The 25212-nt window shown below is 43.7% G+C and overlaps 1 protein-coding gene across 3 annotated transcripts in view; it reads right to left on the bottom strand.

Annotated features, from left to right (window-relative positions):
* The window catches only part of NEDD9 (neural precursor cell expressed, developmentally down-regulated 9), a 200962-nt gene that overhangs the window by 11249 nt on the left and 164501 nt on the right, over positions 1 to 25212 (bottom strand). For all 3 annotated transcript variants that reach the window (XM_030929528.1, XM_010357149.2, XM_030929529.1), the window contains one exon: positions 18251 to 18697. In XM_030929528.1, coding sequence (XP_030785388.1) covers positions 18251 to 18697 — 447 coding nt within the window. The remainder of the gene's footprint in view (positions 1 to 18250; positions 18698 to 25212) is intronic.

Genomic DNA, 25212 nt, shown 5'->3' with positions numbered 1-25212 from the left:
CATTGGTGTGCTAAGCACCAGCAAAAAATTATTTGAACTTAACTCATTTTGAAACATAAGTAATCCTCCAAGGACTTCTAAATGCTCAGGGTCTTGTTTCTGCCTAACCCCCACCCCTCAAGTCATTAACAGTGCCCGTGTCAAGCATTGCCCACGACATCTTTGAGGAGACCAGACATTGCAAATTAGGAAGAGTTGGTTGTTCCCTAAGAAACCATCAACTTGTTATCCTTTCTCTGAAGTGAAAACTCTGGCGTCAGGCTGCCTACAAAACTATGTGAAAAATGCTCCACGTCCGTCTTATGCTGAAATGGGTGGAACTCAGCCAAATGCACCAATGCCCTTCTCCTCAGGGGCTCTAAAAATGCCTGAGTTCAATTTGGCTTTAAATCCCTACTGCTTACAACTGATTATTTCTTGCAGTGAAGGTAAAGGAGATTAGTATGCACTCAAAATTTCCATTAAGTCTCTCCACTGTCTTGGGTTTAAAAAAGGAACCTATTGCTTTGAGGTCTGTTGGCATGGACCTCATGGAGCATACAGAACCACTTTATAGAGTGGCCACTGTATTGTGCATAGCAAACTTTCCTTTTTAAAGCAGGATGCCCTTTGCTAAAGAAAAACACACTGTGTTCCTAATGCCCTTATATGATTTTTTTTTTTTTTTTTTTTTTTTTTTTTTTTTTTACTACTATTGTCCAGGAGAGAAATGAAGATCTCCCCTTAGTCTATTTCATCAGCCCCTCTACTTAGAGGACTGTTTTGGCTTTATCATAGCACCTGCTCATAGTGCAGCTTTTGTTCAGCTTAAAAGTTTCCAAGAGTGGATTTTATCCAAGGTTGCCAACTTAGCAATAATGCTAATGGGAAACCAAGGCTGGAGTCCAACTTAACTGTTCCTCTTTTGTTTAAAAAACAGAAGGGGGCATGTCGGGCGCAGTGGCTCATGCCTGTAATCCCAGCATTTTGGGAGGCTGAGGCAGGAGAATCACTTGAATCCGAGAGGCGGAGGTTGCAGTGAGCTGAGATCGTGCCACTGCACTCCAGACCTGGGCAAAAAGAGTGAAACTCCATCTCAATAAACAAACAAACATGCCAGGTGCGCTGGCTCACACCTGTAATCCCAGCACTTTGGGAGGCCAAGGCGCATGGATCACGAGGTCAGGAGATTGAGACCATCCTGGCTAACACGGTGAAACCCCATCTCTACTAAAAATACACAAAATTATCTGGGCGTGGTGGCGGGCACCTGTAGGGGAGGCTGAGGCAGGAGAATGGCATGAACTTGGAAGGTGGAGCTTGCAGTAAGCCAAGATTGCACCACTGCACTCCAGCCTGGGCGACAGAGAGAGACTGTCTCAAAACAAAACAAAACAAACAAACAAACAAAAAACCCAGAAGGGGGCTGGGAGCTAGAGTGGGTGGCATTGGTGTCTGAAAATAGCACTAGGTGACATATAAACACATAGCACGATCTCAGAAAAGGAAGGCAGGGTCACCGCCAAAGTGCTTCCTTGCCTTTGTGGATCCTCCCTGGCAGAGAGCGTTAATGCTTCCCAGTATTTAACGTTTCACTTCCTGACAAATGTCACAGAACCCCAACTTGCTCTCTCTTTCTCATTTAGAGGATGCCTGTGGTCATCTGGTTTTTTAAAACTCTGCATTCCAAACCAGTCATTTTCCTTGTTTATGCATTCAAAGAAACAGATGGTGAAAACCACAGGGGGAAAAAGCCAGCTAGATACAGCAGCCCCTGCCCCCCTCTAGCCTTCCTGACATTACCATCTAATTCACGTTGGTCCACAAATGGCATTTAAATGGGACCAGCGTTTTGCATCTGGTCAGGCAAGTCCAGTGCAGCAATCCGCATTCTGACGTATGAAGATCAGGGAGCTGGAAGTATTCTACTTTTGGACATTCTCTGCCTCGACCTGTTGCTTAGGTCACTTTCATGCCAATTGTGTGTTCTCTCCTCAGAGGAAAAGTGCTGACTGAGCTATACCTTACAAAGTCTCCAGTTTTGTGGTTCATTAAGGCTTTTTCTTGCTGCTTGACATAAGTACACAAAAACCTTCCTACGATCTCTCCTCATTCCACCTCCCAGAACTGCCGAACTTCAGTCTAAGAGGCACGCCAAGGTCTGGTTAAGGGGACCTCAAGTTTGGAAGAATTCTCCTGGGCATTTGTTCAGTGAGGCATTAAAGGAATTGCTACACAAAGGGCATTTTAAAACTAATTTTCTCAATGAAATCAAGTCAGGTTTTCATTTCCTTTCCCCCTCCGTTTGCTTTTTTTTTTTTTTTTTTTTCTACATTCCTTTCATTCTATGTATTTATTTATAGTTACAAAGGCTTAGCCTTTGGAATTACCAAACTGACCTCTTAATTCATTAGTGTTGCCAGGAAGGGGGCTAAATTGTGAGGTCTCCTGGGGCTCTATGACCCAAAGCTACTGCAACTACTTTAGTGATTACTCGGCACAGGATTTGCACTTTCCATATGTGGATTTTCTGTCCCTAGGAGGAATTCAACCTTTCTCAGATATTAGTATGCCATTCTCAGTAACTAACGGGAGGGTCCAAGACAGAGACTTTGAGAAGAGCTATGAAGTCAAGAAGGGCAGATTGCAGACATTTAGAAAAGGAAGAATCCATTTAATACATCTCCAAGTCTGGGTCCCGGCAGGATAGGATCAAAAGCCCAAAGACTGGCGTTATGTTAGTTTTCTAATTAATCTGCTTACATAAAAACAAGAAAACAAACTCGGATTGCCCTGCCCCACACTTTGATGGTGTTTGATCCACACTGTTTTGAGTCTCAGATCCTGGCGGCATGAGTTTTTGGAGATGCTTTTGACACTTTCATGCCTCATAACTTTGAAAGCCATGCGTGCTGAAATTTTAAAGAAGAGGGTCTGTGTTTGGGTAGCAGAGAGAGATCGGGTGGTCTGAGAACCAACATGATGACAGTCAGCAAGCTGGATGAGAGGCCCTTAAGGGTTCTTTCTGATGTTTCTGCATCTGTGTTCCCTGAGCTGGTACCTATAGCAGAGCAAGGGTCCTATACTCATGCTCGAGGACCGAGCAAGTAGGGTGTACGGAAGAAACAAGCCAGGCTTTGGTGCTGGGGAGACAGAACCCCCTGTTACCGAAAGGAGGACGACATTGTGCCTTGTGTTGCTGGATCTTTCATGTTTTCAGGAGAAGCCAGAAATTTGGAATTTTATGTGAAAACTGGTTTTCAAAATTGGCTTAAATTTTAAAAACAGTGTCTTGGCCAAACTAAACATGTCTTTGGCCTCTGGGCTGCCAGTCTTTGCCTTCATCTGTGTATTTTTGCCCTCCTTCCTCTTGGAAATCCTTTGAAGGCAGGGTCCCCATGCTCTGCACCAACTCCCTTCCTTGGCGAGAACTGAGCTGTCCATTTCCACAGATGCCCTGCACGCCCACACCTCTGTGTCTTCATCCATGCCGTGCCCTTGTCTGAGACTCTCTTCTTTCTTTCCTCATATTCAAACTTTAATTGATTTTCAAGGCCTGGCTGAATGCCTTTCCCCCTATCAAGCCCTTCTCAAACAGATAATATGTCTCTGTCCTTGGAACTCCCTGAGCCAGTGATCCACACATCTCTAATGGCACTTAATCACTTGTGGTTTGAGGGTCTCAATGCATCTCATCTCTTCTTCCAGCATTTTAAAGTCAAAGATCATTCCTTCTTCATTTAAATATAAACCACAGGGCCTAGTACAGTGTCTAGCACAGTAGATATTGCATAACTCTATTGAGTGATACATTAATCAACTAAAGGAAAACTGAAGGCTATTAAGCAAGATGGCGTGAGGTCTGCCAGTATAGAATAAGCTTGATTTCCAGGTAAGCCAGCTCTGGTGAAGTAGAACCCATGGGATATGGGGCAGAATGGTGCCCTATCAGCCATGCATGGTAGTGTTGGGCAAGAGAGGGAGCCAAGAAGGCAAGGGAAAGTTAGGTGAAGTTGAGAAATCAGAAACTGTAGAAGAATGCACCTCAAATTGGGTGAAGCCACTATTGGAGGGCAAGGAGGGCTGCTGGATGGTTTCCTTTTCCCCAGTTGAGCTCGTATGTGACATGAACACCTGGGTTCTTCTTAACCACAAACCAGAAACATGTGGAGGAGTGTTTTGGAAAAGAAAAGCCAAAACAAACCCTGCTTTTTACCTTGACATCGGAAGGAACATACGCTTGCTTTAGTTCTGGGGATGTGTGATAGGCTCGTTCATGAGAAGCTGTGTGCCAGAGGCCATGGTCCCACTGTGTCTTTTTCTGTTGCTTATTGGAAGAATTAGGTCTGAAGAGGGAAGTGATTGACAAACAGAAGCTGGACTCAGGCAGAGCTGGATCTAAATCCCGGTTCTACCACTCACAAGCTATGAGAACCAAGGTTCCATTCTAAGCCTATTTTCTCATAAGTAAAATAGAAATTATACTTCCCTCATAGGCTATATGAGTATTAAATGAGATCAAGTACATAAAGTACCTGGCATAAAGCCATAATAAGCCTTAGCTATTGTTATTGTAATTGTTACCTAGGCTATATAGATTTTACCTTTCAACTTTGACTTCCAGAAATCATGAACTAGGTAATTGAATTAACCATCTTGCTGAAGACAATTTAGAAAAATGAAGAAAAGCTAGAAAAGATCTTCTTAATAGTGTCAAGAGTTAAAGGATAATAACTAGGTCAAACTTTGGGAGAAGAATTAATAGAGGTTAGACTGCTTTTCCTTGGGGGCATTTGCTATTTTTTGCTGATCTGAAACAGGTTCCTGGGAGACTGTGTTGGGTTTTCTACAGCTTCTTTGGGTAAGGGGGAACATTGAACTATAGGGCTCACCAAAGTAGGGACCCCAAACCACCCCCAACTTTGGGTTGGAACTCTAAGGACCATATCCAAAATAAGGATTAACTGGAAGTAAACCCACCCTTGCACAGGCTGAAGACATCAGGGTTGCCAGAACATCTCAAAGCATGGAATCAGATGTATGCTTGCCTATGAGGCTGGCAGAAGGAAACAAAATTCTCTCTGGAGGCAGAAAACATCTTTATAGGCTTCACATTATTTCTACAAATGTATTAAAAATGCAATGTCCCACATACAATCAAAGATAAACAGGAATTCAGGGGACAAGACAAGAGGAACAAGACAAGCAACAGTCAATTCTTGCTTTCTAATGCGATAAGAATGTTATGTATACCTTAGTAATCACAGATCTCAAGGCTGTTTCCTTTCAAAATGTTTTATGATCAAATCATGGGAGAAAACATTAATCATGTTTTAATCATTCCTAAATCTAAGTCAGATAGAAAGAAATTAATCTTTAGGAATGTATAGCGCTCAAAGTGAGATCTAAGAGGCCGTGAGAATTTCAAACCGAAGCAGCAAATGGTAAGAGACAGAGGTCCTTGATGATCATCTGTAGAGTTCTTTGGGTTACTGTTTTCTGCTGTTCATATCAGTATTGGCATTATTACGGTTATCACCAGAGCAGTTCAAGATACACCAATGGGAAACCCTAGGAGAAAATGTGTTTTTCCAAGTCTAGGAGATAAAGATATTTATCCAAGAGAAAGATGGCAAGGCTCCAAACTCAGGACACTTTATTAAAATGCTCATCAGATGAGATCTTTTCAGTGGAGGTTCACAAGCTGGGTTTGTTTAGAGGATCTCACCAAGAAGTAGGACACTTGCCCATCTCTCTGGAATGCCTAAAAACAAAGCATTTTCTATCAGGACAACTTCTGCTCACATTGTGTCACTTGTTCAAGGTCTCAGCAAGTCTCCTTGGGGACACTTCTTTTCTTGGGCATCCACTTCACCTCCTTAATACAGAGCTGGCTAGGTGCCTGGGATAGGGGCAGAGCAGTGGCAGCAAAGGCCATGTGGTCAGGAGCACTTCAACTTCTCAGCTGCGTGCTGCTAGCTCAATGGAGCACTAAGGGAAGTGGGAAGGGAGCAGATGGCTGTCACTCACAAAGGCCAATCCTTCTCCCCACAGCAATCCTCATATCTACCATGTTTTGCTATGTTTCCTTCTGATGCCAGCCCTGTGGGTCACCCACCTACTTATCATGACTTCTCATCGCTTCCAGCAACCCTAAGTAAGAACAAAGCAGTAAAAAAATGAAGCAGAAAAATCCTACTCTTTGAAAGGAAGAATTGGGTGGAGTGGATGAGAGACAGAGAGATGGGATGGAGAGGAGACTGGGGAAGTTTGCTAGTTGGTCATGCATCAAAAATTTAAAAATTATAAAAATATATACATTTTGTCATTTTAACAAGATTTTAAAAAACAATAAGAAATAGTACTTGAAAGGTTTTCTTCTAAGAGAATGATGGGACACAGACCTGTTCTAGAGTCTATGTCCCATGATTCTCTAAGTCTCTACAATCCAAAGCAACATTACAAATAGCCTGAATTGTGCAATTGTTTGCCTCCAATATAGATAATGCTTTGATTATTGGCAGTGGAGTTTACCCACGAATTTAGTAGAGCAGTAATGTGTGGAATCAGCTTCTTGTGTCCTTCCCTAAGGCCTAGTCAGAAGCTAGGTAACCCAGGAGGTGCTCAGGAAATAACAATGGGTAATTGGTGAGAAGTTAAAAAGTGTCCATGTGCCATAATGATTACAGATTTATAACCTCACCATTCATAGTACTTATGATTCTCTGAATTTAAAAGTATGTTTTACTGATTAACAGTCATGTATTTGCACTTTTCTTGGCATATGTGCGAAGTAAAATTTGACTCCTTCCTGTCTATCTCTAATTCCTCCCCAGCCCCTGATTTATTTATATTATCTCTCTTTGTGTTTTATGAATTAACAAGAGTGTTTAGCTTTCCAAAACTGCCTGTTGGAAAGGACTTCTTTCACTTAAATGCCCTTGAAAAGCATTAACAGAGCTACCACAGTATTTATTAGACTTTATAATAACCTCTTTGTCTTAAATGAACTATTTGATCCCTTCCCTTTAAAGAAAACCCGAGGAAAAGAAACATTACCATTATCACTGCCTGCCCATAAGAACTGGGATCCAGTTTTCAGAAACTGTAAAGCTACAGAGGTTTGCCTGTTTAAAATCCAAGAGTACTGATTGCTTTTCTATGACCAGAGGAAAAGCCACATGTTGCCTACCCTGGATTTATTAATTCTCTGTAAATTTGTTCTGCCCAGCTTGGGTGTAGCGGTGAGCTCATTTATTTACTTGCATAGCAACAATATAATGAAAACTGAGTCTGGCCTTAAAAATACACTCTCGTAAGCCGTGTCCATGGTTAACCCTTCCAAATGCTTCCCTTGTGCTCATGAAGTTTTTTTCCCATGTATTTTGGGGAGGTGATTTACTTTCTTTCAAAGTCGTTCTGACGCCTGATTTTATGCCAGAACCAAAGCTTTTGCTAGCCACATCTAAATCACAGCCAGCTTCTTTCCCCAGCGAGGAAAAAGTCACAACTGGAAGCTCAGAAGTGGAGCAGTGGCGCTCTTGGGTCACTTTCATTTGACACAGCATTGGGCAGCAAACCCGCTCAATGGAAACAGTGCCCCGATTGTTAAGCCCCTAGCATGTCTCCCCTGCTGCTTTCAGGAAGCTCTTTGTGTAGCAAGTGCTAAAGCAATATTTAGTTATAGAGTGACCAAGCACCAGTGAGCAGCTAGGAGCATTTAACATGAAAGAACACGACGGGAAATGACGTCTGGGTTTCACAAGTGGTTAAGGTCTTTCTCAGAACAATGCCAAATACAAGCCTGTGACAAGCTGGATACAGCAAAGCCATTTTTTTTTCTGTCTCATGGACTGAAATGTTCTTTGAATGAAAACTATGAAAAAGCACAGGTATTTTGGCTCTTCTGATGTCCAAATAAATTCAACAGGACACTGAGCACTACATCTACACTGGGAAATGGATTTTAGAGAGATGCCCGCAGACTGCCCTAATGGGAATGGGACTATGGAGAGGAGGTGAGAGATGAGAATTTGGGGATCCAAATACCGATTGGTATCATTTCCTCCTAAATAGGAGAACTCTCATGGTTTCGCTGGAAGAAGACAGGCAGTAGCTGATGAGCCCAACCACTCACGAGGCAGAACTTGGTGCCTGCTCTGAAGGTGGTTGTCGTGTCCAGAGATACCAGGCCTAAAATGTCTTCTGCAAAATCCAATAGGATTAAATAGGGGAAAATGGGCAGAAAACAATGAGTTCCAGGATGAAGTGCTTTCTTAGCTCTTGGTAACAAAACAGGGATGAGGGTGCTCCTTAGTGGGGAACTCTGGAAGTTTTTTTGGGTCCAGGACCTGGGTCTGTCAAAGACTGATTCTCACTGGCTCAGCACACTCCAGCCCCTGCCTCCTTGCGTCCCTGCCTGCTCCTGCTGTCTTTTGGCACAGCTCTGTCTTCCAAAGTGCACTGTGGTTCTGGATGGGATGGTGGGCTGGATCCTAAAGGAAGAGTGGGAAAAACCTGCAAAAACTTAAGGGTCAAGTTGAAATTTATAATCAATGCTTGAGTATCTTTTCTTAAAAAAAAAAAAAAAAAGACTCTTGATGTCAGGCCATTTTTATTAAGCTGTTAAAGTGGTTCTGAGAAAGAATCAGATAAGGATATCTGCATCATAAAATTTTAGCAAAGATCATTAGAGATAATCGAGCGTCACTTGCCATTTCACAGTTGAGGGAACTCAAGTGGAGTTAGTTACTCAGGCTATTAATGACAGAGAAGTGAAGGAGATCGTTGGTTAGCTGGGCCAGCAGTGCTGCGGTATACCTTTCTCGATGCCCTGCGGCCTACACTAGCAATACATGTTAGACATTTTCCAGAAACCTACTACTTTTCTAATTTCACAAGTAAATTCTCTTTAAAAAAGTTACTTCCTTATATGACAGCCACAACTTGAAAACTGGGTAACTTGTGTTTTGGGAGGTGCCTCCACCTGGTTAAATGAAGTTACCCATTTGGAGGAATTTGAAGTCATTTTGAAAGACAGTCTTAGGCTAGGCGTGGTGGCTCACGCCTATAATCCCAGCACTTTGGGAGGCCGAGGTGGGTAGATCACGAGGTCAGGAGCTCGAGACCAGCCTGGCCCACGTGGTGAAACTTCATTTCTAATAAAAATACAAAAATTAGCCAGGCATGGTGGTGCACATCCATAGTCCCAGCTACTCGGGAGGCTAAGGCAGGAGAATCACTTGAACCCAGGAGGTGGAGGTTGTGGTGAGCCGAGATCACGCCACTGCACTCCAGCCTGGGCAACAGAGCGAGGCTCTGTCTCAGAAAGAAAAAAAAAGAAAAAAAAAGAAAAGACAGTCTTTCCATGTGGCAGAGAAAGCCAACATAGCAACGTTCTCAGTGGTACTGGAGTCTAGACATCACCCTAGTGACCTTCTCGGGACTCCTGGATCAGCCCACTCTGAAACTGCCCACTACAGCTGGGTGGGAGGAGCTTCCATGCTCCTTAATTCAGATTCCCTCAGCATTGAGGCTACTCCCTGGACCTGAGGTGGGAGCCCTGGGCAGCAACTTTAATTCATCCTGCCAACAGGGTATGATTTAGCACCCAAATTGCTTATGAGGTGTCCAAATATGCCTTCTTCTTTAAGGGCTTGGCAACATCATCCTTCAGCAGGGATGTAAAAATCATTAGCATTGGAGTCAGACAGACGTGGGCTCAAATATCAATCCTCTCACTGGAGGCAGCAAGTTAACTTCAGCAAGTAAATTTCCTTCTCAGACCTCAGTTCCCTCCTCTGAACAGTGAATGCTTGTGAGGTGCACCTCATGAGGCTGTGGAGAGGATCAGGTGGTAGTACTTCTCTATGATCCCTAACATGGAGCCAAGGCTCGAGCTGCCTTGGGGTCACCCCCACCCTGGTTCTAAAACTATCTTGCAAAATGAGACGGAAGCATGGGGTAATGACACCAGTGAAGGCTGCACATTCAATTGGTGGTGACTTTGAAAACAAAAACTCTTCCAACAAATAACTGGTTTAAGTGTGCCATGCTTTAAGAAAACCAAGTATTACAAAAATTAATCAAATAAATCAGAGGTGATTGTGGCATTGCTAAAGGCTTCTTTGCTTCAAAAAACTAATATACTGTGGGATCCCTTTAAAGAGAGGACTCCTTGGTACTCTTCAAATGTTAGTGGAGTTACATCCTTTTTTTTTTTTTTTTTTTTTGAGAAGGAGTTTTGCTCTTGCTGCCCAGGCTGGTGTGCAATGGCGTGATCTCAGCTCACTGCAACCTCTGCCTCCCAGGTACAAGCGATTCTCCTGTCTCAGCCTCCCAAGTAACTCGGATTAACAGGCATGCACCACCATGCCCGGCTAATTTTTTTGTATTTAGTGGAGACGGGGTTTCATGATATTGGTCAGGCTGGTTGTGAACTCCTGACCTCAGGTGATCCACCCACCTCGGCCTTCCAAAGTGCTGGAATTACAGGCATGCGCCACCGCGCCCGGCCTACATCCAACTTCTGAAGAACACACATTGTCCTATGTGAGTGGCATTGACACACTTTAAACAGGAGCAGCACGTCTCTCTAGAAGTTATCTTGACAACGTTTAAGGCACAGCTAGTTAGAATGAAGTGCTTTTGATTGCTGACAGTTTCTAGTTCTGTATTTGCATGATGTATTCAAGCAAGTCTTTTTTTAAAGATTTGTACAACCAGGCCGGGCGCAGTGGCTCATGTCTGTAATCCCAGCACTTTGGGAGGCCGACGTGGGCAGATCACCTGAGGTCAGGAGTTTAAGACCGGCCTGACCAATATGATGAAACCCCATCTCTACTAAAAATACAAAAATTAGCTGGCGTGGTGGTGGGCACCTGTAATCCCAGTTACTCAGGAGGCTGAGACAGGAGAATCACTTGAACCCGGGAGGCAGAAATTGCAGTGAGCCGAGATTGCACCATTGCACTGCAGCCTGGACAACAAGAGTGAAACTCTGTCTCAAAAAAAGATGTGTTCAACCAATATTGTTTGTTTTATCATGAAATTAAATAAATAAATTTATTCTGTTCTCTCTCTCTCTCACAAATACAGTGTTCTCCTACTTAGCCAGACGTCATATTAAAGCAGTCTCTTACCTCTTCACTCTGATAAGCACAGTCACTTAGCATGAAATCATTAAAAAAGCATGGTTAACCTCTGTTTGCTTTGGTGTGGGTTTATAAGAAGTTACTAATGCACTCTTAGAAATATGCATTATCTATAAACTTTAGAACGAAGTGCAACTGAGCTTGAAGGCTTTGGCACTGGCCAAACAAAAAGGACCTTTGTTAATTTTTAAGGAGGGGTGTTACAGTTTGCTCATTGCTTTGGCTTTGGTGACTTGTTTGAGAAAAGATACTTCTCATTTTCAAAGTGAGCTCATAAAGTCCTGCCCTTCAAGTGTGAATGACCTCCAGTTTTGTGTAATATTAAAATGTATCTTGAAACTTCAGGGGTGACATTTTAGATGGCAAGTTCAGTTCTCTGCATAGCCCCCTAAACCATGTATCGAGGCAAACAATTCATTTAAATTAGGATTATCTTTATGTAGAAACGTACAATTCTGGAACATAGTTGCATTTTATTGATTTATAAATGAAGAAACTGAAGTACCCTCTGCCCTAGAAGTATTTTTTGGTGTGTATGTATTTTGTGTGTGTATAGGCAGGGAATAGGAGAAAGTGAGGTGAAGTCAGGGTTTAACTTTTCTGGAAGCTTTCATTTCCTCTAAACCTATTTTTTGCTTGTTGTTAGACAAGTCATGCTGCTAATATATAGCACTTAGTTGCCTAGTATCTGAGTGTCGCTCTGGGCAACCAGATTTCACAATGCCTCAAATTCCAATATGGGAAGTCCTTGTTCCTTAGCCAACAGTTTACGGGTGTCTGCGTGTGTGTGTGTGTTATGTGTATGTACGTGTATGTGTGTAATTTGTGATGACTCAGTGTCTAGGAAGGTACAAACATTGTAGCTAATCTATTTCTGTTTCTTACATTACCTTTCAGGAATGAGCCTGGAAGACCTGGCTAAAACCTTTGAATCTTTTCCTGCCAACATTTGGCTGTGACCCATTTTGGAAGGTAGAAAATGGTCCTTAAAGATGATGTCATAGGATCTTGGTAAATCTGAATACTACTTGAGTTTTCCAAGGGCCACCTCAAAGCAATACTTACCCCAGTCTAGACCATCACACGCATTGCTATGTCAGACCATTCCATTTTTAAGAAGCTCTTGAGATCAGTGAAATATACAACATATTCTGGGACCATAGAGAAGGGAGAAACTGCTGGGTTGCTGGGAGGAAGCTTCATGAAGGGGATGAACCTTGGAGTGGGTTTTAAAGAATGGATAGGAGTTCACTGGGATAATAGATGGGAAAGGCATTTTAGGTAAATCATCACATATGGAAAGGAAGTTCTGCTCCTCAGAGGAAAAAGTCAGGCCGGGCACAGTGGCTTATGCCTATTAATCCCAGCACTCTGGGAGCCTGAATTGGGCAGATCACTTGAGGTCAGGAGTTCAAGAACAGCCTGGCCAACGTGGCTAAACCCCGTCTCTACTAAAAGCACAAAAATTAGCCAGGCTTGGTAGCGCATGCCTGTAGTCCCAGCTACTGGGCAGGCTGAGGCATGAGAATTGCTTGAACCCGGGAACCGGAAGTTTCAGTAAGCCAAGATGGCGCCACCGCACTTCAGCCTGAGTGAGAAAGCGAGACCCTGATTCAAAAAAAAAAAAAAAAAAAAAAAAAAAAAAAAAAAAAAAAAAAAAAGGCTAGTTTTCCTCCTTAGGTGACCACAGAGGAGTTAACTAATCTTGTCTAAATTGGGCAAAATGCACAGAAGTTAAACTCTCAGATAAGCCCAACTTTATATCACTCATGCTTTGCGTCAAGGTACTCATTTATTGTGTATGAATAATTACGCTTACAGCACACAGGCAGTGACATTCTGAAAGGTCCTTCAGCGAGGGGAAGTGACTGTATATAATCTGACACCTCTCATACCAGATAGTAATGAGCTGGACCATGGGATTGGAGCAGCAGCGTGTGAGGGTGGATGTGTGATAAGATCAGAACCACCTTTCAGTTAATTAAAGGTTAACTCTAATTTAACACTTTGATTCTCGCTTCCACCTTGTTCGTTGGTTCACTGGGCTGCTATCTGTGGGCTGATGCTCTACCAAGTGCTCAGCCTATAAGCAGTCAGGAGGTAGCCATGGCCCCTGCATTGATGGAGCTTGTAATTTAACCCCAAACTGATCTTCAGAAAGAGGTACAACAAATAGTTCCAGCAGTTAGAATAAAAGCGACACATCCAAAGAATAATCAGAGAAGCACACATAATTTCCCATGCAGATCAACCGTGAAATGAATAAGCTCAGGTGACAATTTCACTGATCTTTGAAGCAGAGAAACGAGACGATTTTAGATCTTTTTAGGCCTTTGGGTTTGAACATTTGTAGGTTTCATTTACCCCAAACCATAATCCCATAGTAAGTAGAACTTTTGCTGTTAAAAATTGAAAACTTTTTTCTTCTTTTATAATTCAGCTTTTCAAATTATTCGACTATGAGTAACTCATTTAATTTAGGATTGCCTATGGGTTCTTGGCAATCACGATGCATATTTAGAAATCTTTGCTAAGTGAGAAAAATATAACCTACATATTATTTTCTAATATGATGAAATAGTTATGAGCCCTAAATAGAAGAATTAATGGGGTAGACATGCTATAGTTTCCTAGACATTGGCTTAAATGTTTATTAATTTCTGTTTTGCAGTTTTTGTGTTTCATATTTTGGAGCCAAAAGATCTTTTATTCAGCTCTCAAACATTCTTATAGACACTGGGCATGTTGCCTACAATGTCTAATGGATAAAACGGCCCTGTGCACAAAACCCAGAGTGAAAACGACCAATGAAATTAAGTAAAGGTGTCAGCATATATGGTTTTCAGATAACTTGGAGAGTTTTTTTTCCACCCTTTGCAGAATTCTTGTAGAACCAAAGAGAAAGCCACACACTCAAAAAGCACAGCATATGTGTTAGCAAGAAAGCACTTGTACCTTCGGTGTGTAGTAAGAAACACAACAGGGCTGATGTAGTAGAAAATAAACTCTGAGAAAGGAAGCGCAAGGTGAGGGGAATGCATTCTTTTAAGCCCCTGCCATGCTAAGCACTGAGTCAGGGACTTTCTATGCATACTTCCATTTAATTCTCATGACAGCCCTATGAAGTAGTTAGGATCGTTCCCATAAAACAGATGAAGAAACCAAGGCTTAGAGATGGTCGGTAACTTACCAAAGGATATACAGCTATGGAGAAACAACCCAGCATCAGCTGAACCCTGAAGGCCTTACTCTCTCCACAGTTCTCATACTGTCTGCTTGTTTCCTAAAAGGGTGGGGATTTTATGACATATTTCTTTCTCTAAATGCTGATTTAATAAGTGATGAATGTCAGTTAGTGTGGAGGGGATAAAAGAGGGTGGGTAGAGGTTGGAGTTTCCAAGAGAGCAAAGCTGAAGTGATAGAAGGCAGAATTCACTGTCTCTCTTTTTTTTTTTTTTTTTTTTTTTTTTTGAGACGGAGTCTCGCTCTGTCGCCCAGGCTGGAGCACGGTGGCCGGATCTCAGCTCACTGCAAGCTCCGCCTCCCGGGTTCAAGCCATTCTCCTGCCTCAGCCTCCTGAGTAGCTGGGACTACAGGCGCCCGCCACCTCGCCCGGCTAGTTTTTTTTTTTTTTTTCGTATATTTTAGTAGAGACGGGGTTTCACCGTGTTAGCCAGGATGGTCTCGATCTCCTGACCTCGTGATCCGCCCGTCTCGGCCTCCCACAGTGCTGGGATTACAGGCTTGAGCCACCGCGCCCAGCGCACTGTCTCTTTGGTTTGTTTGTTTCTTTTTTTTTTCCTTAAGTGATTCATTAGTAGAAAAAAGCAGTGCTGGATAAAACTTCCAAAGCCCACAGTCTGTAGCAAAATCAAGAGAATTTTGAACTATGGAAAGTCCCAAATCATAATCAGATTGGAACATGTCCCAGCTCCTTCATGGTCCCTTTACAGTGTTTCTCGAGATCTAGTCCTAGGCCACCACCCCCAAAACTATGCAAGGAGCTCAACGATGCAGATTCCTGGGCCCCAAACCAGACCTACTGGATTAGCTTCTCTGAGGGAAAGACCTGGGAATCTGCATTTAAACTCACTGTCCCTACCTCTAGGGGTGATTCTATGCCCATTAACATTTTTAAACCCCACCCCGGTGGTTCAGAATAAGATTCCACTGCCTCCTCATTTTCTTATTCAAGAGCTTTTAAAGACCATAGCTTAAACTATCAAGCATATCTAGTTCTGGGCTCACTATTATCTTACAGATGAAATATTTAAAGAGAAAATGAGCAAATGCTTCATTAAGCAAGTCAGTAAAACTGCTAAAATGCAAACTCAGAAAAATGAATAAGCCACGCCTGATCCCCAGTGCGCTGGGATTATCGCTTAGGGCCTAGGCTTAAGTCATTAGAATGATTCCCACCCACTGAGAATATCCTATACTCAGGAAGATGTTGACAGAAGTTTTTTAAAGCAGTTGCAATTGCCAGGAAGGCTAAAATCACCTCCTAGCAGATAAGCCATCTCCACTATGAAAGAAAGGAAGGAACGGAGGAAAGGAGGAAAGAAGGAAGAGGGAAGGAGGGAAAGAGGAAGCGGGGGGAGAGAGAGAGAGAGAAGAGAAGTGAGGAAGAGTGAAAAGAAAGGAAGAGGCTACCACACTCCCATGGGTGTGAACCACTGGTCTAGGGTACATGGAGAGAGGCAGCCTAGAGACCCAGGATCAGGATACTGTGGAGAAGCCATTGGTATTTGGCAGGGAAGGTGCCAGGGCCACCCTCTTGCCCTCCCCATCCTGGCCATGTCACTACCCCAGACCCTGATTGTGCAATGCTTCAGGCATGACCTACTCTTCTGCCCTGGCTGCAACTCCTGGAAGGGCTGGCACAGGTCATTTTCAGAAGCTGATTTCCTCCTGCAGGACTCATCTACCTTTTGCTAAACAGAAAATGTTCTACTGAGTGTAGACTTAAAGAAAGTAAAAACAAAATATGGAATGTGAGTGCCTGAGGGTCACCCCAGCACCCAAGCCCTTTGACATCAATCCAAGGGAAGATGAGTCAAAATTTCTGCCCTCTGGAAGGACAGGGAGCCATGGGGGAAGCCTGCAGGGCAGTCCCAGCAGATGCAAGGGGAAGGAGTCTCAAGGCTTAGGCTTCTCCCACTTAGAGCTGAAAAGGTTGGGTCTGAAAAGGAAAACACGCTACCTTCCTGCCAAAGTCAACCGTGATGAAAGTTTAGAGCCCACCACCTCTCCGCCAAGCATTTCCTGTTCTGGCCTCCCCATCTGCCTCACACTGGCTCAGATGTGGGAGAGCTATTTTTAAGGTGCAAACAACCAGGACTAAGAATGAGAGAAGTTATTTATTTATAGTTACACTTTTCAACTGCTTTTTCCCCTCTGGAGATAGAGGCCAGGTTTCGTTTTCTCTTTGAATCTACAATTCCTAGGACAAAGAAGACTGAAAAGCCACAGGTCAGTTTATCACCTATAGGCAGGCATCATTGTCATGGGCAGTGTAAGTCTAAAAGCTGTGAACCACCCTTGAGGAATCCCTCTTAAGGAACATACACTCAGCTCATGCCACATGCGTGCTCTTGAGAATTATTTTGTAAAACATGCTTTTTATATAAAAAGGTGATTCAAAAATGCATTAGTGCTTTTGTTGTTTAAAGGAATCCACCCGCACAGTCAGGGTCTGGTGTGGTGACATGGCCAGGATGGGGAGGGCAGGAGGGTGGTGGCCCTGGCACATCCCCTGCCAAACACCAAGGGCTTTCCGCACTATCCCGATCCTGGGTCTCTAGGCTGCCTCTCTCCATGTACCCAAAAATGCATTAGTGCTTTCGTTGTTAAAGGAATCCTTTGTTTTTTCAACCGAGGATTCTAATAGCATCAAATAGATACTCCCTAATTTACAGAGGTTTGTAAAATCAGATTTCATATTAGATTTACTTGGGACAGGGCAGATCTATAGCTAGTGTTCTAAGGATCAACAAGCTCTTTCTGGTATGTAATTGCATCTTTCCTCTTGTAATTCAGGGATATCTTCTTATCCAGTTAAAGTGGTTTATTCCTAATACCAAACCTTGCAGGACCCACTGGCATTTGCCAGTAAATGAAAGAGGAAATCCCTCCCTTGTGATGTTCACATAAGCATCATCTTGGTTGTGGATATTACCCCGATCAGTCCACTGACATTATTTTCCTGATAACACATGTCCCTACCTAGCATTCTCTTGGTTGCTTCTGTCTCCCCCACAGCAATGTAAGCATCACCAGGGCTTTGTTTATCTTTAATTAATCACTGTATCACAAGCATCAAAAATATATTAGATGCTCAACATTCATTGTTCAATTAGTGAATTTCTATTGGCCTCAAATTGCTAAAGTATTTGGGATTATACAGGGTGTTGCAGAGCCCCCCTCCCCCCCACACACTGTATTTTTAAGTTAATTCCTTCTTAAATATCCAGGTTCCACTGTTTTCACCTACTACCTCAGGCATTATTATAAGAATGACTTGAAGGACAGGAGGATGGCTTCATTCCAATTGCACTATTATCTATGCATTTTAAATGAGTCAAACTAAGCTGACAACTCTACAGAATGAGTTGGTCAGCATGACCTACTCCCAGTTTCCTCACTCTCACTACTTCGGGTGGGTTCCTTGTTCAGCCAGGCCACCGAGGTCATGATTCAGCTTTTGGCCAAGGGAGTATCCTTGTTGCATCATCAGGCTTGTACGAGATTTGGTGTCTGTTCCACTCCATGAAGAAACAGAAAAGATAGGAAACTATTTGAGCACAGACTGAAGGCTTAGAAGCTAATGTATGAGAAAGATGGAGAGAAACAGTTTAACAACCCATGTAACCCAGGATGACACAGGAACTTAGGAGGGCTGGAAATCAACCATACTCAGCACATGGTAGTTCAAAGAGGTTTTGCTGAATGATGGATGAATGGCAAAATCATGCATACACGATACCTGAGCTAAGGTATTGGTTATATCTACTTCTTGGCAGCTTCAAGTTATTATTTTGGGAACATTTCCAAATGCTCCAAGTGCAATGGGAAAAAAAAGTAAGTAGGAACAAAGATTTAGTTAGTCACTTACTCACCTTTTTACCCACGTGGGGCCCACTGGTTCCCCCAATGCTTCTCTGCACTGATGGTGGCACCTGATATACCTCTTGTTCTTGGGTGCCATGGCCAGTGGGGACTTGGTAAATTCCCTGATTTTGGTAGGAAGGTGGCACTTGGTAGATTGTGTCTCGGGGAGCAGCCTGAGGGTTTGGCACTTGATAGAGCTTCTGTTGGCCAAAGGTCTGCTGCATCAGTCCAGAGGCAGGCTGGTCGTGACTGGAGGTGGTCTCCTGCACGGGACCAATCAGAAGCTTCACCCGGTTGCCTGGGACAATGCCTTGTCGACCGTGTAAGGAGCACAGCCACCATCCTTCCAGTCCCCCTGTGTTCTGCTCTATGACGGTCAGGATGTCTCCCTTGCGAAAGGCCAGTTCCTCGGCACACTCTGGGACATTGTCATATAAGGCCCTTGCCATAAGATTCTAGGAAAGAAGGAAGAGAAGGAAACCGTGTTAGAATATTGGGTTGATCCCTTTAGCACCTAAGGCCCGTGCTCTTATGGAAAGGCACACTTCCTGGAAAGAGGGAAGCATAAATCTAAACAATAGACGGTAAGGAGAGAAACAGATGGTGCAGACGAAAGACAGATACATACACACTGCGTCTGCCACCAGTGACATCAGACTGCCTCCTTGGAAAAGCTCAAAACACCAGAAGAGTTCTTTCCTCTAGCAGGAGATGCCGTGCCAAGGAATTATGAGTAGCACTGATACAGAGTTAGAGCATGGTTCACTATAAAAAATGTTTTTCTTCCTTTTTGAAAGTGAGCTTAAGGAAAAAAAAATCCCAAGATATTCAGATGTACAACAATGAACATTTCTCAATATTATTCTATACTGGAGGTGAAAAGAGTAAAAGAAATATCCCAAATAACACAGTACAAATAGCATTTACATTTGGAGTTGAAAAATCAACAGAAGTCCACATATATATGCCTTGGCAGGGCTTAGAAATTTTTGTTCTCAGATGACAGGAGCCTCGGATCCAGAGAGAATCTACAAGCAAGGCATATAGACATGCCATCAAGCATGGAGCATAGGCTGGCAGTCATCTACATCTCCAGCTTTGACAACGAATTTATTAACACGTAGGAGGATGCCAACTCTTCTCTTTCGGTCTTTTATGCATACCTTTCCTGAGGGCCCCTCCTCGCCCTCCCCTTTCGTCACCTACTTCTTGAATCTCGCCATTCACATTGGAAAAGCTGTGCCTTCCCCTTTCATGGGTCCAACACACTCTCCGTCTTTGTATGAAGGCCTGTCTGGCACATTCAGTACTAAGCAGACAGCCAAAGTAGGCATTCAGCAGAGAGTGGACAGGCGGTACGTGCTCACATTCTTGGAGGCCTTTCAAAGGCTGGGAAGATTTCATTTCTTGGCCTTAGTAAAGTTTCCCAGCACGCGGGCAGCCATTCCTGCATGCCTGCCCCCTTCCCAGAGCACAGAGAAGTCGGGGACGTTGTTGATTCAGCACAAGCCCTTGGAACACTAAAAGTGATCTCTAGTGCTTTGTGAAGATGTTTGGATGCACTTAATGTCATTGAGGTGGAGCTCATTTATGGAAGAAGGGATTGCGGATTGGATGGGGCAGGTTCGTGACTTTATTTCATACCATGACATATTCGTGGGATTTTCGGCTGAGGTTGTCTGGACTTTTGCCCTCTGTTTTCTTCTCTAGCGATGTGGACTTGATCATTCAGCCTCGAGCTTTTCATTTCTCGGAGGCTGACTTGCGCCCCTCGCACCCCCCGTGCCAGCCCCATTGCCACGGGTTGTGCGCATTTTCCACTCTGCAGGGCTGTGCAATGGAAGGGATCTGCCTTCTACTCAGTAGTTGGGAAGGTCCAGTTCTGCTGCTGTGAGCCAGGTTCCTCTTAGCCAGGGCAATGAAAGGAGATAAAGCCATAGAGGACAGTCCTCAGGAAGCTTTGTGATACTCTTCAAGAATAAGGTTGAAGTCCTTTTTCTTGATAGTTATGAGATCCAGGAAGTGTGGGACACAGAGAGGTGAGTGGCCAGGGAAGCTAAAGGGAAACTGAGGACTGTGTGTTTCAGGGGAAGGATTCACTGGGTAGTTAATATTCCAGGAGGCGCTGGGTTTCATCTAACAATTAAAAGTTCACATACATAAAGATAAAATCAGGCAGCAGTTTATCCTGTTCATGGAACCATTTAAGGATGGTGTCATAATCCTAAAATTGCCTCTGTTTCTCTTCTCCCATCTTTTGGGTGTTCTGTATTTCACAAGAGAAATCATAGAGTTACAGAGGACAAGATTCTGGTCCTTTTACTAAAATGACCTCCAGGAAATGATTCCACCAGAGTTGTACTGAGATTATTAAGTGGGGAGAGAGCTGACCACTCTGGCCTCTGTCTGTCCCTTTATTCTGGGCCCATTCAGCAATCGGGAAGCCCCAACATGAAATCAGAAGTAACAGAGTCGGGCCAGTTGTATGAGAGCTGGGGGTTGGTAGCTGTGCAATTATATTGGCTACAAAGAAGGGAAAGAAGAGAAACAGAAAACAGTAGAAAGGCAAAGGGCTACAGATCTCATCAGCATAAATCAGCTCAAAGCATTTGGAATTGGGCCACTTCCAACTCCAAGAGCACCATGAGGTACTGAAGTGGATCACCGGAGCATGACTGATCAGAGGCAGATAGAAATCCCCGTGCGAGAGTCGTCCTGGGCGTTCTTTGTCTCCTGTCCCAGTAACCTTCTTACCACCTGGTGAGCAGCCGGCTAATCTTTCTACAACGGCCCGTGAGCTGCTTTTCGGGGAAAACTCTCAGAGCCCCACAGTCTGGGCTGATGTAGGCACCGCAGGTGAGTCCTCCGGACGGGTTGTCAGGACTTCCCGGCGGTCCTCCGCAGTGCCCACAGAGATTAGGTTTCTGGCACCGCTTGACACTGCTGTTAGTAGCCAGGACCCTGGCACTAGTCTCACACCTGTTCACACACTGATACATATTCTCAGCCTTGGCTGAACAGGAGTATGAGTTCTTTAATATCTGTGCAAGCTACAGAGAGCCAATGTCTACATCAAACCACTCTCCTCAACTGAAGCTTACAGCTCCAGAGACCTTTAGAGATCACCTGGACACAATGCCCTTGAGTCACAGATGATGAAATGGGTCTGGGGAGGCCTATCATTTGCCCACGGCCACACTGTTGGCAGCGATGGGAAAAGAATTGCGCTCTTTCAGTTTAATCCTCTTTCCAGAACTTTAAGCCGCCTTAGCTCAGCCACACAGCGTCCTTGTTACTGGGCTCAGTTCCAATATATGATAAAGTACTGAAGAGGACCGGTTCTTCTTTTCATGTCTATGGAATACATTGGGTATTTGGGGTCTTTGGTTCTAGCTGTGTTATTTGTCAGGCAACAGCTCCCCTTTGGGCCTTAGTTTCCTGGTCCTTGGTAAGCTATGGTGATGTTTTAATTAATTTGCTAGATGGCCCTTGGGCTTCAGGCTCCCTCCCCGCCTTGCCTCCTCTCCATTCGCAGTCCAGGCTTGGTCCTATTCTAATGATGCTATTATGTATGTTTTATACCTATCTGATATTTATCTCACTCACGATTACATTTCAGAAGAACTGTTATCTCAAAGCAGTATATTTCTGAATTATGAATGAGTTCTTGTCACTGCAACCTCTTTGTTGAGTATCTGCCTACAAACAGCAATAGGGAAACCATTGGTTGCATTCAAGGGAACTTCTAAGACAACATATTAATAATGATACTACTTGATAAATTATGGATAAATCTCATCAGATTCCAACACAGATAATACATCAGCAAGCAGGGAAAGGCACGGGGCAGGAGCTGGGCTTTCGAAAAGATTTGGTGTTGGCGCAAGGTTTCAGTAAGACCTTAACAGCCAAATGAATTTCAGCTGGACCATAAACCATCTCATTCAAAAGTGCACATCACTCGTAAGTAGGAAAATCAAGAATGAATTCTTCTGGCAAGGAGGTGAAGGGACCCTCTCCTTCAGTGCAAAGGTGTGATTCTTTGAGGCCATAAAGTCAGAAACTGATGATCTGCTATCTTAGAAAAACTCCAGAGAAGCAGTTTCGTCTACTCAAGATCTACCCTTTCTCCTGCCTGCCCCACCACCTTGGATATTTATCTCCAGGGTAGGGAAGGTCAACACAGAAACAAATCAAGGAGAGATAAGAGAACTATGTAATTCTATATTCAGTTGGATGGTTAGTCTCCAGCAGCTGGCAGTTAGCAGTGCAGCTAGAGCTTGGCAAAATGCCAAAACAGTTAGGGCGCAGAACTTGAAAGCCAGAAGGAACTTTAAACAATTACCGTCCAACCCTTTTACTTTACAAAAGAAAAAAATGAGCCTCAAGAAGTTAATGATTTGCCAAGTCACCTGGCAAGAAAGCCTTAGAGCTGAGACAGGAATTCAGGCCTTTTGTCTTGAGGTCCAGAATTAGGACAGAATTTAGTCAAGTGAAATGCAGGTACAACACAAGCTGTGGCACTAATCAGGATTGGAAACCAGCATTTGGGATCATGAGTCCTATCTGAGGGAACCCTGATTGCAGCAGCCTCTAGCCTTGATCCCCACCCCAAGCTTCCTTGAAACCGTCTTCTTCTGACCTCCTTTTTAGTACTTCTCCCTCTTCTCTTGACCACTCTCATCCTTATTCTCCATCAGAGACTAAATCTTTTTCCCATCCGTAAAGTGACCATGTTCCAAAGAGATTTGTCCTTTGCACTTTCCTCTTCTCAACTATGTGCTTACTCTCTACAGGAAATCTCATCTATGGGATGGCATCTGAACACACAAATATTTCCTAAAGCCATAGTTTTTGCTGGATATTTCTTCTGCACTCCAGTCCCTTATATCCAGTCTAATGGGCATTTTCCTCTCTAAAAGCAAGTGCAAATACCTTTTTCTCCTGCTTTGCTTTGCTTGGTTAACAGCACGCACACAGCTGTCCAGAAGGAGCCGCAGAGGTTTGTTATGTCTCTTCATGAGCTGCCATCCATCAGTGGGGCCCTGCTTTCCACCTCACTGCCACCCTTCATTCAGGTTCTTAGCAACTTTTTTTTTTTTTTTTTCTATAGCACAGAGATTGCTTCCCAATTGGCTTTCCTGCATTAAACTTCTTCCTCCCTCAAAACCCATCTTCCATTTAACCAGACTGGGTATCTATCCAAAGGCTGTTTCCCTTCCCAGTTCTCGATCATACTGTTTCTTTACAGTACAACTTGGATTGCCCTGTTCAAGACTGTGAACTCCTTAAGTTCAGAGATGCAAATTCCTTTTGCATTTCCAGAACTTTACCCCCGTATCCAAAACGAAATATAGACTCATTAAATGTTTGCTAAGTTAAAATGGATTCTGGACTCTGATTTCCTCATTGTCTGCGGGGAGGGTGAAATTGTTTTACTTAAAGAATTCAGCAAGACATTTGGTTAGAATTTTCAGATGGAAGTGGGGAAAATGAACGAACCAGAAAGAGAAATGTCATGTCCAAGTCACTCAAGCCTCACAGCCAGAGACTATGCGAGACAGACAGCAGGAAAGTGCCTGCCCCTCCCTATTAAAACAGGATAATGACGCAGATCGGGAGCCTGACCCCCCTGAAACTAGTGTTTGCAACTATGGAGCAAACAGGAAGGCCAAGAGGAACTGACCATCCCAGTGAGATTAAGCACAATGGTCTCTTTTAAGAGCTTTTCTCCCTTCAGTGTAGCAATCTGCTTTTGGCACTAGGTGACAGAGCACCATTCAGACACTTTGCCAGACCACTTGGGTTCTGCTGTTCCTGGTTCTCAAGCTATGCCTGAGGAGAAGGAAGAAAATACTGTACAGTTGACCAGAACGCGGGTACAGAGAGCTCTAGGTCACATGACGACTTCCACCACTCACCCCACCTCCAACTGCTCCCTGCCTTTTTTTCCTTCCCTCACTGCTATCAAAATGTCAAGAAAGCTTATTACTCCTGTGTCAGAGAAACAATCTGCTTTTCCATATATGGAGAGGTGTGACTTGTAGTTTCCATGACCACTCATGCGGTCCTTTTAAGAGAAATGAGACACTATGTCTGGTGTATCAGCCCACTAAGACCGATAGCATCATCAATAGCCCGGCTTCCTCTGATTATTTTTACTTCATTCTATATTTGTCATGCAGGAGATCCTGCCATGGCCTCAGGGTTGCCCCATTCTCAATGACATTATTTTCCTGTACCCAATCCCCCAAAATTTTAGCCTGGACTCTTGTGGGTTTGCGTGCCTGCACACACAAATGCATGCAGAAGACAGACCCTGAGAAACAGACACATTCAAGGAAATGGCCATTGTCAAGGAAGTCAATCCTAAGGCAGGCGGCTGAGGGATGAACATTGTCAAGGTCAGTCTCGGGGCACAACGGGGAAGAGAAAGGCTCACGTGCTTTTGTGCATACTGATGAAAACCAGCTTTGGTCTGAGGACTGCAAACCATTTTGGCTACATTTCTCCTCTCCTTCCCATCATTACCTTTGGGATAGAGGGGGATGTGGGCTTTCCTCAAAGAAGGAAACAGCCATAGTCAGAAAACATGGATATCTATAAGTATCAGGATTTTAATTCTCAGAATACTTGGTTTACACTTAGGTTCTTGCATCTGAAGATCTGGAATGTTGAATTTTTTGAGTTGGTTCCTCTTGAGATTATGAAGTCACAGACATGAAGCTTTCACATTCAGGAGACAGAAGATATGATAAGTTATGATATGATATAAGATATGCTATGATATGCTAATTTTTTTCCCAGTACTATTTGCTGAAAGTGTTCTGACACACTTTTCACTAGGTGAGCTGAACGAGCTCACAGAAAGGCAAGAGCAGGATCCCACTTTGTCCCACTAATCCCCGTCATCCTTCTGCCCACTGGTGAGGGGTGTTCAGCATTTCCCACCAAGGACTCCTCTGTCACC

The sequence above is a fragment of the Rhinopithecus roxellana genome, chromosome 4 (genome assembly GCF_007565055.1).
Source record: "Rhinopithecus roxellana isolate Shanxi Qingling chromosome 4, ASM756505v1, whole genome shotgun sequence".
NCBI classification, from domain to species: Eukaryota; Metazoa; Chordata; class Mammalia; order Primates; family Cercopithecidae; genus Rhinopithecus; species Rhinopithecus roxellana.
Note: the sequence above shows the minus strand (reverse complement) of the source record. Positions and strands in the feature narration are given on the sequence as shown.